Source organism: Kogia breviceps, chromosome 1 (genome assembly GCF_026419965.1).
Source record: "Kogia breviceps isolate mKogBre1 chromosome 1, mKogBre1 haplotype 1, whole genome shotgun sequence".
NCBI lineage: Eukaryota > Metazoa > Chordata > Mammalia > Artiodactyla > Physeteridae > Kogia > Kogia breviceps.
Window position 1 is genome coordinate 135,655,269 of NC_081310.1, and position 13,184 is coordinate 135,668,452.

The following is a 13,184-nucleotide window of genomic DNA, read 5'->3' on the forward strand; positions in this document are numbered from 1 at the left end:
GGCTATATTCATAGTCACCCACATGAGAGGAAAAGAAGGCCTCAGCTAGAGCAGCAGTAGTGGTAATGAGAGAAGAAAGAAAATGAGCTATTGCTGAGGTCATTTCAAGGAAACCTGAAATATCTGTGGGCCATTTAGCTGAGAGAAGTAGAGTGAAAACAACACATTTGTTTGCTCTTTTGATGGTAAACCATCACTGTGCTAGGTCTGAAAATAAACTGGAGATAAGCATAGTCCCTGTTCTTAAGAAGTATGTTGTCTAATGAGAGAAATGGACAAATAAACATAGTAAGGTGAGATAAATAAGACCCTCATTGAATTCTTAAGGACTTCAGGGTGCCATCATGCTTAAATGGCCAGGAACAGGTCATAGTCACAAAACTGGCATCCAACTACAAGCAGATTACCAAGGCTATTTCAGACATAGTTCTTCTTCCCTTACGTATTTCTCTGACTCAAGGAAAAATGGAATGTTGTCCTATCTCTTCATTCAAAGCAATTTAACATAGTGCAGTTCTAAGTGTCATTAGCAGATTAAAAGCACTGGCCTGGCTTGGGAGCTTGTTCAAAATGCAAATTCTTAGGCTCCACTCCAAATCACCTGAATCAGCAGGTGACTGCATGCACATTCAAGTTTGAAAAGTACTGTACTAAACAGAAAGAGAGACAGGGAGGGAGAAAGAGGGAGAAAGGAAGCAAAGAAGGGAGAAGGAAAGAAAGAAAATACTGTACTGATCTAGAGGACTCATTCTTTAGTAAAAAAAACCAAAAGCTAAGGAGGGAAGTCCATTTAGAAGGTCAACATTACTACATCTAATAAAAAGTCTCTTAATTTTTTTTCAAAGAAGCAAAAATTCAATTCAACAAACATTTGTAGAGCTCCTATATCATCTCAGCAAGATATTTTGAAATGTCCAAGCAAGTAAAAATCTAGTAGTGCAGATGGATACCGTGTCGGTTGAGAAGTCTCTAAGAAACCAACTCTGTCTTAAGAGTCAACATATACAAGAATTGAGAAAAAAAGAAAGAGATTGCCCCTGCTTCATATTTTTTATGGACAGTATATAACCATTCTTAATTTCCTTGGTTTTGATCTAAACTTGGGAGATGAAAAAAAAAATCAAAGGAGAGGAGAAATGCAAATTATAGTAGGGAAGTAAATCAACTGAAGAGATAAACCTCATGACTTAAATAAAAAAAAAAATCCCATGACTTTAAATAAATAAATAAACAGGAAAAGAAAAGAAAAAAATGACCCTTAAAGCCCTTATAAAGTTTAAAGTGTAGATATACTCTAACAAAGCTTTCGATTTAAGGTCTATTTGTCTTTGAGGTTCACACCCTTTGTAGTGTTCAAAAGCCTTTATATTGAGGGACTGTTTAGCATAAATGTCTTTTGGGACTTCTTTCTATACAGCATAATCTGGCTATGTATCTAGCCATTCTGTCAAGTCATATCCTAAGGCCCAGGAGAATATAATTTTCTGAAGTAGACTGGTTGCAAGTCTTGATTTCTACAACTACCAGTAGTCTGAATAGTCTTCCTTTTAAAAATATAGTCACTGAATTAAAGATGTTTCTCTTGTTTTACTCCTAAACTAAGCTGTCTTGTCAAATTAGTTTCACCCAGTGCATGCGTGCACGTGCCCTTGCACGAATGTGTGTAATTTTAAACAAGAGGTCAATATTGATATATTGATAAATTAAAAACATCCCTTCCATCTTTCCATTATTAAAATAGATTCTTCCCTCTTTTTAGTGAATTTTTAATTTCCAGCCTGTGTGTATTACAGAGGAGGCCTAATGTAGGTCACTACATGCCATCATGAATAATGGGAAAAAGGAAGTCAACTATTTCCCAATGCTTGTTAGCATGAGAACACAGCCCTGGATGCCTTATTATGCTTTTTGACTCCGAAGTCCTATGGGTCTGCCCGTGACTGCTGTGTGAACTCACTGTTCCTGCCAAACATATCAGCTGGGGTGGGAACATTAATTCATTTTAACAGAGATGACTCAACGTTGCTCCTGAAAAAGTGCTGAGAGGCTATATTTGCAAAGACTGTCTTCAAAAAGAAAAAAAAAGAAAATACTGTTTTTAATACTGGGTTCTGTCTCTCAACCCAATAATTTTTCTACTTTGCCTATTTTCTCTTGGTCCAGGTTTTCCTAAGGTTAGTACCTATTTATTCCAAGTTAGAAATAACTAGACATCTTTGTTTTCGGAGTCCAGGCAGAGTAACAGGACTTCTTTGGGTGAACTAGGCACGTGTCTGTGACTCTTGGCTGGCGCTCAGGCTAGCACATCTTCCGGTTTTCGCTTTTGCAGCTCCCTCTCGCTGTACTGCATCTGTTGAGGCAGTTTGCCTGCCTTGTGGCCCAACACAGGGAACTCTCAAGAGAGTTTCTAAATTCTCAGGGGGTAGGCTTTCCTCTTTCCACTCTAGGAAATACTAAGCGTTTGTAAACCTAAGGGATGTGAGCCAATTTAATCCCTAAAATCGATCACACAGCAGCCCAAGAAACTTTCAAAATGGCCAAAGCTAAAACAGCGAAACCTGGGCTGCACTTAAAACCCACACCAGATGACAAAACCGACTCCAACACAAGGCTGTGAGAAACAACACATCACTGATTTCTTTTTCTCTCTGTAGGACTGAGTGGGAATGGATGGAGCATGCAGGCAATGATTAGCCATGTAGCCATCTTGATATTTACCAATCAGTTTCCCATTTTGACAGTGTCTTCTGAAACTGACTTTTGTGTACTCTGTTTCCTAAATGATCCTTAAAAGTAACCCCTTCCCTTCACATCCTCTGCACCTGAAGCAGTAACGTCTTGAAATATTGATCTATTTGCTGCTAGCTTTCATTAATTTCATCCATCCCTTAAGGCAAAGCCACATTTGTGCCCGCTAATGAAGACCTATTTAGGGGAGCTCAGGGCCCTTTAACAGCCCTGAATTAGCTTTGCAGTTTTAATGGGATTATTACTTAATTAAATAATGTGCCTGCATTTGCCAATGTATTTCTAAAGTGGGATGCAAGCTGCAACTGCCTACACGCCCATAGGTAAGCAGAACACCTCACACAGGCTTTGTTGCTTCTCCAAGAGAGTTAACATTCGTTTTACATCTGTACATGGCCAGGCACATAATCACATTCTACAAATGTTGAATGCAGTACCATGTGCCACTGTGAGCCCTACAGCCCCTCTAGGGTATTTCAGTCTTAAAATGTATTAACGCAAATGTGGAAATGTCAGCAAGCTAGTATTATGTATGCACACCAATAATTCAAGGGGGAAAAGAGATCCATTTTTGTCCAGATTATTTTGAGTACAAGACCTTTAATTCCAAAGGTTTCTGGTTTGTTGAAGGTAGCTGTTTCCCAGAAAAATATGTGGTAAGTAAAAATATAAAGGTGACCACTGCCCAAATGACCTAGAATTCCAAAGAAAACTGAGCCCTAGAAGATGAACAGAGAAAGGGCAAGCAGTCTCTCCCTATGTTCTCTCAGCCTTTCCCACAAGGTCACTGTTTTTAACTGACAAGCCAAATAATTTTAGTCAGTAACTGATAAGAAAGCAAATTAAATTTCATTTGGTTTGAAAAAGTATTCCAATATGCATATGAGTTGATCTAAACTCATTCTAAGAAATTTAACAGGGTACATTTTCTTTTATTACTTCATGTTTTCTCAATAAGGAATCCCTTAAGATAAAAATTAAAACCACTGGAAAAATGAAATGATGCCTGCCTTGAATGGAGGAGGGGCTAATTTTTTTTTAAATGACAATTTGTCATTTTAAAAATGACAATTTTTGACAATTTGAAGAATCGAGTTGAGAGGCAAATTTTTCTTTGAAGAACTTAATCATTTTCCTATCATGTATCACTCTAACTACTAGGAACAATTTTTTTAAATTCTATAAATTATACATTATACTGGTGACATAACTTCTCCATTAAAAACCTGATGACATCAACAGATGAATGGATAAAGAAGATGTGGCACATATATACAATGGAATATTACTCAGCCATTAAAAGGAAAGAAACTGAGTTACTTGTAGTGAGGTGGATGGACCTAGAGACTGTCATACAGAGTGAATAAGTCAGAAAGAGAAAAACAAATACCGTTTGCTAACACATATATATGGAATCTAAAAAAAAAATTGGTCATGAAGAACTAGGGGCAAGACGGGAATAAAGATGCAGACCTACTAGAGAATGGACTTGAGGATATGGGGAGGGGGAAGGGTAAGCTGGGACAAAGTGAGAGAGTGGCATGGATATATATACACTACCAAATGTAAAATAGATAGCTAGTGGGAAGCAGCCACATAGCACAGGGAGATCAGCTCACTGCTTTGTGACCACCTATAGGTGTGGGATAGGGAGGGTGGGAGGGAGTGGGACGCAAGACAGAAGAGATATGGGGACATATGTATATGTATAACTGACTCACTTTGTTATAAAGCAAAAACTAACATACCATTGCAAAGCAATTATACTCTAATAAAGGTGTTAAAAAAAAAACCACCTCATGGCGAAAATTAACACTTGCCTCCAGGAAGTGCAGGCAAATCAACCAAAATAGTTTACAAAAAACTCAAATCATATGGACAATGCTTTTTCCTCACCCCTTCATTCCAGCAGTGATGTATACCACTTAACTTCCTCCTATTTACTTAGGAGAAAAATATTTAAAACATTTGTTAGGATATAACCAACACACATTTGTGAGCATGTACCTACACAAATTCTTGCATAAAACACTTTCTTTGATACAAAATAATCTTAAAATGTTTACAGTAATCATATTTTGGGTGTGCTGTTATTTTTATTCTAAAAGTGTTGTGTGTATGCTGTGGGATAAAGCAGATGAGTATTTACATTGGTGTCTCTAGGACTGTGATTTGTCACCATGGCAGAAAGAAGAACAGATGTAAGATAGATGAGGTAAGATAAAAACCTGGTAGACCTGAATTTTGTATACAATGGAATATTACTGAGCCATAAAAAGAAATGAAATTGAGTTATTTGTAGTGAGGTGGATGGACCTAGAGACTGTCATACAGAGTGAAATAAGGCAGAAAGAGAAAAACAAATACCATACACTAACACATATATATGGAATCTAACAACAACAGCAACAAAAAAATTCATGAAGAACCTAGGGGTAAGATGGGAATGGAGCCTCAGACCTACTAGAGAATGGACTTGAGGGTGTGGGGAGGGGGAAGGGTAGGCCGTGACAAAGTGAGAGAGTGGCATGGATATATATACACTATCAAACATAGAATAGATAGCTAGTGGGAAGCAGCTGCATAGCACAGGGAGATCAGCTCGGTGCTTGGTGACCACCTAGAGGGGTGGGATAGGGACTGTGGGAGGGAGGGATACGCAAGAGGGAAGAGATATGGGAACATGTGTATATGTATAACTGATTTACTTTGTTATAAAGCAGAAACTAACACACTATTGTAAAGCAATTATACTCCAATAAAGATGTTAAAAAATATTAATGAGATCATTGGAGAAATTTAAAAACAGACTAAATATATATTTTTGTTAAGGTAGTATGCTGATTTTTCTGTAGGACAATGGCATTTTATTTTTAAGAATCTTTATCTCTTAGAGATACATGCTGAAATACTTATGAATAAAATAATATGATGTCTGGCATTTGCTTCAAACTAATCCTTGGGGAGGGAGAAAGTGTACAGGGGTATAGATAGAACAGGATTGGCTATGAGTTAATCATTATTCAATCTGAGCTGTGGTATACAGCAGTTCATTACAGCATTAGTTCCTTATAAGTCTGACATTTTCCTTCATAAAAAGCTAAAAAATATCCTTCTTTGAAATCTGGCAATGAACATCAGGTCACTATGGGAAATCTTTAACAATAAAATCCACACAGCTAAATTTAGGGTACAGATTTAAATCATTGTGGAGATTGCTACCCTTGAGGTCGTTTTGGTCAACCTTTTGTCATCCAACCAGATTTTACCAAAACCATCCGTTCTGCTCATTTCTAGCATAGTTGTTCTTTGGTCTGGTTGTAGTAGTCAGTGAAGCACCAGACGGGATTAGACTTGGAGAAGGAAACAGCATGAAAGCATCATAAAATCATTTTGACTTGTTTTTTCTACTTTTATTTTGGTAACTCTACCAAGTGAATGTTACCTGCAAATTAATTTTACCAAGTGCACTTTTTCCCACTATACAAACAGCTTTCCTCATCACAGCCAGTAAGAAAATGAATCTCCCAAAGCTATTCTCTTCCAGTGCTTGTTGTACAATCCACACATCTGTGACAGTGCTGTCTCACTGAAAGCTCACAGCAAAGCCAGCATAATATAAACACATGGGGACAGACAGCATGCTGAGCTCTTCTCTGATACCCCAGAATTATTCTAGAGCTTATAGTTATGACTAGGGCACACCCCGAGGGCTAAATGTTTCTAATGAAAAACCAAATATACCTAATTAACTGCACTGCTTTGGGCTAGTGAGAGACCAGAAATTTCCAAAGCCACCTAAGAATGTCGTATTTATAAAGAATGGTGCTACATGTGAGAATATTTCTTTGAAACACATACCTACTCCTTTTATCCCTAGTGCCTGTCTCTTTGGACTGTTTATGCTACACTGATTCAAATCTTAACACTGGGATTCTTCTTGCTAAGGCTAAAGTGGAAGGGGCCACTATCATGGCTATTTGTCTTGCATTTCATTAGAAGCTATGCATTTTTGGTGCTCAGAAGTAGAAAACACTAAATTCCACCTAAATTATCAGTAGGAGAGTTGAGCCAGATAAGATTTTAAAATAATTATCAGCATTTAAATTATACCCAGAGACATCAGAAACTCCCCTTCTCAAGCACACACTGCAGTATAGTTGAAAGTTTAAATTTGATAATAAGGAAGAATAAAAGACAGATATTCTGAGGAAATCAGAATGTTAACATTGGAATTATAGTCAATGCTCAATTTATCCATAGTATTACACAAAAAAGCAAATTCACAGTAATTCAAACTTTCAGCAATAAGTTTCAATATTTTCCTTCAGCAGTTCTTTATTAGAACTAGATATATGAACTAAGGTAAACTGATTTATAATTCTACTTCTTTCTCACATACTGGTTACCTTTCTAAAGAGGAAGAAAAAGTGGTGAGCAATAGTTATATGGGAGAAGAGGAGGAGGAAGAGATAGCATGGGGAGGAAGCAAGAAAAGTAAGGAGCAGGAGAAGAATAAGACAGGCAGGCCTTGGGAAAGGTGGTTTACAGAACGCTGCAGAAAACCGGATGTAATGAAAAAAATGCAAATTGGTTTTTAGATCATTGAGTGAACGGTATGTATATCTCATTTCTCTTCAAGAATCCACTGCTAACGATTTTAAGGAATGCATAATTTCAACATGGTATTCTGCTTAACATGTTAAATGCTAAGTTATGGTGTTCACGATCGTAGGACCTATTTGCAGGCAAGAAGCTATGCAACCTTATTAGAGAATCAATAGCTTGTTCTGTTTTGTGCTCTCAGTAAATTTTTGCCACAGCTTCCAAAGGAGTTTAGGTCCTAAAGTTCTCTCACATTTCTATTTTAAAACAGAAATGTGTAGACTTCTTTCGGCTAAAATCCAATTTATTCAATAGCAAATTGAGCTAAATAAGAAGAAATCTAAAGATATCTTGGGGAAGCAGCCAGTGTTTTTTTGGAGCCTCAAGCCAATCAAAAGGGAGAGAACAGAAGGTGGGGTAGGTGGAATAAATGGGGCCTAGCTGCTGGCTCATCAAGTAATCATAATAGTCAAAAACATAACAATCAGTTTGAAAAGTTACTCTGTTCATTTGATAGCTGGCAAGAGAACTCAGCAAAGATTTAGCATAAAAGACAATAAGGCTGCTTCTCAGAGGACTCACCTGTCTTTCCCAGTTTCCTGCTTAAACACTCCATCACAGTAACTCATGCGCTTCTCTGTGGTCACGTAAATCTGGGCATTGGGATAGATGTCAACAGTCTTTTTCAACATGTTGTAAACAATGCCATTGCCGTCTTTCCTCATATTGCGGAAAGGGCCCCAAATAACATAAATAGTAGCATTTGCTTCCTTGAAAAAATAATCAGGGTTTTTCAGCAAAAGAGGAACGCTGGTATGGGATACAACTCGAATCATTGTCATGCGGCCAACATCTTCTTCATAGCCCTTGGTGGGGGCATTGTTCATTCTCCAAATGCAGGAAGACTGATCTATCTCGTTCCCCACCTTCTGGCCAACCATCTGACCTGAGTTTGACACTATGGCACAAAGGTTACAGTCCAGTTGCAAAGGCTGAAAAACAAAAAGAGAAAGAGGGCGGGGGAAGAAATGTGTAAATTAGTAACTTCCATCTATCCAAACAAGTTCCTCTGGGAAAACAGAAAATCCAGATATTGTGTATAACTGCTGAGTGTGGGAATACCTCTGAAATATATTTATACCAAACCAACAGTAGTTGTGTTGCACTTTAATTTATTATTTAATTATGCCTGTCTACTAGACAGTAAACTCAGTAACAGCAGAATCAATGTCTGTCTTCTTCATTTTAACCCCACTCCCCAGAAGTCCCTGGAATACTACAGTAGCTCAATATATAGTGGTTAAGTCAGGAAATGAAAGCAATTTAATTTAGATAATTAAGATAATTTATTAATTAAGATAATTTATTAGGACCCTGAACTTAATATTAGGGAAGAAATGGACGTTTCCAATTCATCTAGAATTACTGATTTAGTTGAAAAGAGAAAAGCAATCCAGAAGAAACATGTCAACATACCAACAGGTTCAATCTAGGTGGGCAAACTGAGTAGCAAAGAGACTCAGAAAAGTCACCAGGATAATTAGCACACAACTGTCAATGGTAGGGACTCAAAGTAGTTATTTGACTAACTACTATGTACTATGTTCTAGGGGTTGGGGATTCAGCTGTGAACATTTTAAACAAATATCCCTGCCCTCACAGAGCTTACATTCAAGTGAGGGAAGAAAGGCAACGGACAAATCTGCACAGTATATGTTAGATGGAGGTAAGTGCTAAATAGGGAAAATTAAAGCAAGGAAGGAGGTAAGGATGTATCTATGTGAATGTATGTGTATGTGTTAGTAGAGTGACCAGAAAAGGCCTCAGGAAAAAATTATATTTGAGGAAAGACTTGAATGAAGTAAAAGGGCTGACCATGGGGTTTTGAAAAATTTTGAAAAAGGCATTCCTGCAAAGCAAAAGCAAAAGTGAAAAAGTCACTGCAAATACCCCAGGGTAGGAGAGGAACAATAGGGAGGGCAATGTGGCCTAGCAGAGCATTGAGAATAGCAAGTGAGTACTGGGGCATGAGAGGTGGCAGGGGAGCCGTCACTTAGGGCCTTTTACTTAAGAGCCACTGGGGGCTCTGGGCAGGGGAATGACTGATCCAAGTCACATTGTAACAGCTTTGGCTGCTGTGTGGAAAACTGACACAAGGAAGGCAGGGGTAGAAACTGTGAGAACAGGAAGCTGCCATAATCCCAGCAAGAGAGGATGATGGCTTGGATCGGGTTGGGTAGCAGAGGAGGTGGTAAGAAGCTGGTCACATGCTGCATATTTTCTGAAGGTAGGGCTTGCTGGGTTGACCAGTAGATGGAAGGTGAGATCTGAAGAGAGAAAGGAGTCAAGGATAACTTCAGATTTTTAGCCTAAGAAATTGGAAGCCTGGGAGGAGCTTCAAGATGGCAGAAGAGTAAGACGCGGAGATCTCCTTCCTCCTCACAGAGACATCAGAAATACATCTACACGTGGAACTTCTCCTATAGAACACACACCGAATACTGGCAGAAGACCTCAGACCTCCCAAAAGTCAAGAAACTCCCCACGTACCTGGGTAGGGCAAAAGAAAAAAGAATAAACAGAGACAAAGAATAGGGACGGGACCTGCACCAGTGGGAGGGAGCCGTAAAGGAGGAAAGGTTCCCACACACTAAACCCCTTCGCGGGCAGAGACTGTGGGTGGAGGACGGGGAAGCTCCGGAGCCGTGGAGGAGAGCGCAGTAACACGCAGCAGAGGGCAAAGCAGAGAGATTCCCGCACAGAATATCGGTGCCGACCGGCACTCACCGGCCCAAGAGGCTTGTCTGCTCCCCCGCCGGTGTGGGCGGGGGCCGGGAGCTGAGGCTCAGGCTTCATTCGGATCCCAGGGAAAGGTCTAGAGTTGGCACAGTGAAAACAGCCTGAAGGGGTTAGTGCGCCACGGCTGGCCAGGAGGGAGTCCGGTTGAAGTCTGGAGCTGTCGAAGAGGCAAGAGACCTTTTCTTCCCTCTTTGCTTCCTGGGGCGCGAGGAGAGGGGATTAAGAGCACCGCGTAAAGGAGCTCCAGAAACGGGGGAGAGCCACGGCTGTCGTCACAGACAGTAGAGACGGGTGTGGGACGCTAGGGTTGCTGCTGCCGCGAGCACAGGTCACTCTCCACACCGCCCCTTCCGGGAGCCCGTGCAACCCGCCACTGCCGGGGTCCCGGGATCCAGGGACAGCTTCCCCGGGAGAACGCACGGCGCGCCTCGGGCCGGTGCAGCGTCACGCCGGCCTCTGACGTTGCAGGCTCGCCTCGCATCCGTGCCCCTCCCTCCCCCCGGCCTGTGCCAGAGCCCCCGAATCAGCTGTTCCTTTAACCCTGTTCTGTCTGAGCGAAGGGCAGACGCCCTCGGACGACCTACATGCAGAGGCGGGGCCAAGTCCAAAGCTGAACCCCAGGAGCTGTGCGAACAAAGAGGAGAGAGGGAGGTCTCTCCCAGCAGCCTCAGAAGCAGCGGATTAAAGCTCCACAATCAACTTGAAGTGCCCTGCATCTGTGGAAAACCTGAATAGACAACGAATCATCCCAAATTGAGGAGGTGGACTTTGGGAGCAAGATATACTATTATTTTCCCCTTTTTTCTTTTTGTGAGTGTGTATGTGTGTGCTGCTGTGTGAGATTTTGTCTGTATAGCTTTGCTTTCACCATTTGTCCTAGGGTTAGACTGACCCGTTTCTCTTTGTTTTTTTTAATAGAAATTTTTCTTCTTAATAATTATTTTTTATTTTAATAACTATACTTTATCCTACTTTATTTTGTCTTCTCCCTTTCTTCCTTTCTTCCTTCCTTTCTTCCCTTCTTTCTTCCTTCCTTCCTCCTTTCTTTCCTCCCTTCCTTCCTCTCTTCCTCCCTCCCTTTCTTCCTCTCCTTCCTTCCTTTCTTGCTTTCTTCCTTCCTTCCTCCCTCTCTTCCTTTCTTCCTTCCTCCCTTCCTTTCTTCTTTCCTTCCTTCCCTCCCTCCATTCCTCCCTCCCTCCCTCCCTCCTTCCTTCCTTTTCTTTCCTTTCTATTTTTTCTCCCTTTTATTTTGACCCATGTAGATTAAAGGCTCTTGGCGCTCCAGCCAAGCACCAGGGCTGTGTCTCTGAGGTGGGAGAACCAACCTCAGGACACTGGTCCACAAGAGACCTCCCAACTCCACGCAATATCAAACGGCGAAAATCTCCCAGAGATCTCCATCTCAACACCAAGACCCAGCTTCACTCAAGGACCAGCAACGAACAGTGCTGGACACTCTTTGCCCAACAAAGAGCAAGACAGGTCTACAGCCCCATCCATTAGCAGAGAGGCTGCCTGAAATCATAATAAGCCTACCAACATCCCCAAACACACCACCAGACGTGGACCTGCCCACCAGAAAGACAAGATCCAGCCTCATCCACCAGAACAGAGGCACTAGTCCCCCCAACCAGGAAACCTACTCAACCCACTGAACCAACCTTAGCCACTGGGGACAGACACCAAAAACAATGGGAATTACGAACCTGAAGCCTGCAAAAAGGAGACCCCAAACACAGTAAGATAAGCAAAAATGAGAATGCAGAAAAACACACAGCAGATGAAGGAGCAAGATAAAAACACACAAGACCTAACAAATGAAGAGGAAATAGGCAGTCTACCTCAAAAAGAATTCAGAATAATGATAGTAAAGATGATTCAAAATCTTGGAAATAGAATAGACAAATTGCAAGAAAGAGTTAACAAGGACCTAGAAGAAATAAAGAGGAAGCAAGTAACGATGAGCAAAACAATAAATGAAATGAAAAATACTCTAGATGGGATCAATAGCAAAATAACTGAGGCAGAAGGACGGATAAGTGACCTGGAAGATAAAATAGTGGAAATAACTACTGCAGAGCAGAATAAAGAAAATAGAATGAAAAGAACTGAGGACAGTCTCAGAGACCTCTGGGACAACATTAAATGCACCAACATTCGAATTATAGGGGTCCCAGAAGAAGAAGAGAAAAAGAATGGGACTGAGAAAATATTCAAAGAGATTGTAGTTGAAAACTTCCCTAATATAGGAAAGGAAATAGTCAATCAAGTCCAGGAAGCACAGAGAGTTCCATACAGGATAAACCCAAGGATAAACACACCAAGACACATAATAATCAAACTGTCAAAAATTAAATACAAAGAAAACATATTAAAAGCAGCAAGGGAAAAACAACAAATAATACACAAGGGAATCCCCATACGGTTAACAGCTGATCTTTCAGCAGAAACTCTACAAGCCAGAAGGGAGTGGCAGGACATATTTAAAGGGATGAAGGAAAAAAAACCTACAACCAAGATTATTCTACCCAGCAAGGTTCTCATTCAGATTTGATGGAGAAATTAAAACCTTTACAGACAAGCAAAAGCTGAGAGAGTTCAGCACCACCAAACCAGCTCTACAACTAATGCTAAAGGAACTTCTCTAGGCAAGAAACACAAGAGAAGGAAAAGACCTACAAGAACAACCCGAAACAATTAAGTAAATGGTAATAGGAACATACATATCGATAACTACCTTAAATGTAAATGGATTAAATGCTCCCACCAAAAGACACAGACTGGCTGAATGGATACAAAAACAAGACCCATATATATGCTGTCTACAAGAGACCCACTTCAGACCTAGGGACACATACAGACTGAAAGTAAGGGGATGGAAAAAGATATTCCATGCAAATGGAAATAAGAAGAAAGCTGGAGTAGCAATTCACATATCAGAAAAATAGACTTTAAAATAAAAACTATTACAAGAGACAAAGAAGGACACTACATAATGATCAAGGGATCAATCCATGAAGAAGATATAACAA

At 40.3% G+C, this 13,184-nt stretch overlaps 1 protein-coding gene across 7 annotated transcripts in view; it reads right to left on the reverse strand.

Moving 5' to 3' along the window:
• ST6GALNAC3 (ST6 N-acetylgalactosaminide alpha-2,6-sialyltransferase 3) overlaps positions 1–13,184 on the reverse strand; it is a 701,711-nt gene that overhangs the window by 342,257 nt on the left and 346,270 nt on the right. For all 7 annotated transcript variants that reach the window (XR_010834988.1, XM_067005641.1, XM_059062800.2 and 4 more), the window contains exon 3: positions 7,936–8,345. Coding sequence is in view for 6 of the 7 variants with exons in the window: in XM_067005641.1 (XP_066861742.1) it covers positions 7,936–8,345 (410 nt within the window). In the remaining variant the exon portion in view is untranslated. The remainder of the gene's footprint in view (positions 1–7,935; positions 8,346–13,184) is intronic.